The sequence below is a fragment of the Aristolochia californica genome, unplaced genomic scaffold (assembly GCF_029961685.1).
Source record: "Aristolochia californica isolate CCGP_79_NKW_82.1479 unplaced genomic scaffold, dmAriCali1.0.hap1 SCAF_9, whole genome shotgun sequence".
In the NCBI taxonomy this organism is placed as follows: Eukaryota; Viridiplantae; Streptophyta; class Magnoliopsida; order Piperales; family Aristolochiaceae; genus Aristolochia; species Aristolochia californica.
The window spans coordinates 7514559-7516749 of NW_027182290.1; the positions used below are offsets into that span (position 1 = coordinate 7514559).

The 2191-nt window shown below is 50.1% G+C and overlaps 1 protein-coding gene across 1 annotated transcript; it reads right to left on the minus strand.

Moving 5' to 3' along the window:
• Nucleotides 1-589: 589 nt before the first annotated feature.
• Nucleotides 590-1875, minus strand: LOC137941326 (metalloendoproteinase 2-MMP-like). Its single transcript, XM_068786685.1, has one exon. The coding sequence runs from the start codon at nucleotides 1801-1803 to the stop codon at nucleotides 760-762; it is 1044 nt and encodes a 347-aa protein (XP_068642786.1). The 5' UTR covers nucleotides 1804-1875; the 3' UTR covers nucleotides 590-759.
• Nucleotides 1876-2191: the final 316 nt, after the last annotated feature.

Sequence of the window (2191 nt, forward strand, 5' to 3'; positions counted from 1 at the left end):
CGTAGCCAAAAAAATTGAAGTCTTTGACAGAGATTGAGGAATTGAAGAGGGAGAGGGAGAACGAGGGATTTGAATACCAAAATCCCCCATTTCCCATGAATACCTGCCGACGGACAGCGATTTCCGCAAGAAAATCATACTAAAATGGCATGGGAAATGGCAGAGAAGTATGGGTTTCGCAGGCGGCAAGACGGAATGGAAGAGACGGGACTGTCTTTCTCGAAAATTTTCCAAATCCCCCCAATTCCTGAATCTTTGCTCGTTAAATTAACGAGTCGGCACAAGAGCCGACGAGCCGGCAAGCCGAACCTGGCTCTGCTCGAGCTCTACTCATTAATCTAAACGAGTCGATTTCTAATCTCGAGCTTGAGATATAAAGAATCGAACCGAACTGGCACCGAGCCGAACTCGAGCCGCTCGTGAGCCGGCTCGGTTCGAAGCCACCCCTGTCATGGGAAGGGGGAATGTCGTGGCTCTTTTTTTCTTATTGATTGTTTGTTGTAATCGAAATGAAAGAGAAATGGGAAAAAGCCTGCATAACATGAAATGTTTCATGATAAAAATAATGAATTAACCAACAAATGCCAAATATAATAAGAGGAAATGGGAAAGAAGGAAAGCAAGTGGCAAACGGTGCCCAAAAAAATGGTACAGCGTCGACCTCGCCCATCGACGTCGCAGTCATCGAGCCATCAATCTTTCTCACATCGTCGTGTAAACACGAGTCCACGACTAATCCAAACTAGCATGTGTTTCTATTTACAACCACAAACACAACGACAGGCCGATCAATCCCCCCGTCAGGGTCGGCAAGCTCCGGCGGAGCCGCCACGACGCGTTCGTCTCCCTCTCCTGAGTGGAAGGGACGGTGGAGGAGTTGAAGTCGGGGTTGGAGCCGTACAGCACCTGAATCCCTTCAATATCGTCGCCGGCGAGATCCACACGGCGGCTCCCCGACGTGATGCTCGGGTACATGATGGCGTCCTCTACCGAGGAGTGGCCCAACCCCAGCAGATGCCCAATCTCGTGAATTGCTACCGATTCCAGATCGATCTGCGTGAACCCTACCGAGACAGAGTCCACATTCCAGTTCTCTGCCGCGTCCAGATGTAGCCGCCCGTCCGGTGGGGAGAAGGCGTGCGCAAGAGTGCCCAAGATTCCATCGAAGGGTTCTCCATCGCCGTGATCACCCGAGTAGAATCCTATCCGTATGTCGGCGAGGAATCTACTGTCTGTCTCCTGGAAGGTCAACGTCGTCGCCGCTGACCACCGGGAGAAAGCTCTGGAGAATATGGTGCTCATCCGCTGGGAATCGACTATTTGGCTGGACGAATCGAGGTAGTAGGTTAGATCCCGTTTGCCCCCCCAGGTGGGTCGGTTGGGGAAGAAGGAGAAATGGGCGACGGAGTGGAGTTTATTGAACTTGCCGGAGTTCATGGTGGTGGTGCCGTTGACTATATCCGGGACGCCGCATCTGGGTCGAACGACGTGGGCGACAGTGGAGGCGTCGAGGACGCCGGAAACGTTAAGGTTGAAGTTCTGTTGGTATGTCTTGATGGCCTGCTCGAGGACATCGTCGAAGGAGTCGGAGTAGTTGGCGGAATCGGGGATGTATCCGAAGTAATGGAAGTACTGCTTGAGGGACGCGAGGCCAGTCTGATTAACTCCGTTGTGACATCCCAGGAGCTTATTGAAGGAGTCCCACGCAGTGGAAGTGATATCCGGGTCGCCGGAAACAGAGAAGACGGAGGCGAGGGCGAGCAAAATCGCCGCGGCGAAGAAGTAAGATGACGACGGTTTCATCCTCCTCTTGATGTTCCAATTATTTTGGGTGTCTGAAAAATGAAAATGGCAATTCAAATAGAGAGAAAAGTGTAATGGGTAGGTTAACGATCAGACAGTTTCCGAAGACGAATCATCTTTTTATATAAGGATTTGAATTGTGCGGCAAATTTGGCCTAGTTTCGTCGAAGCAGATGTTTGGGCAGCCGACTGCTTGGAAAGACCTCTGCTGGTCTCCGTCAAACCTTTCTTCATTAAAGAACTGATTAATTTTTTTCTTTCTTTCTTGAAAGAAAAAACAACTCGTGAAAAGTCTTCTCAGTTCTTAATTCATGCCCTTTTAACCGAGGAAGGCGACAGGAAGAAGAAGAAGAAGAATTAGTCCGGTCGAGCATACGAGAACAATTTA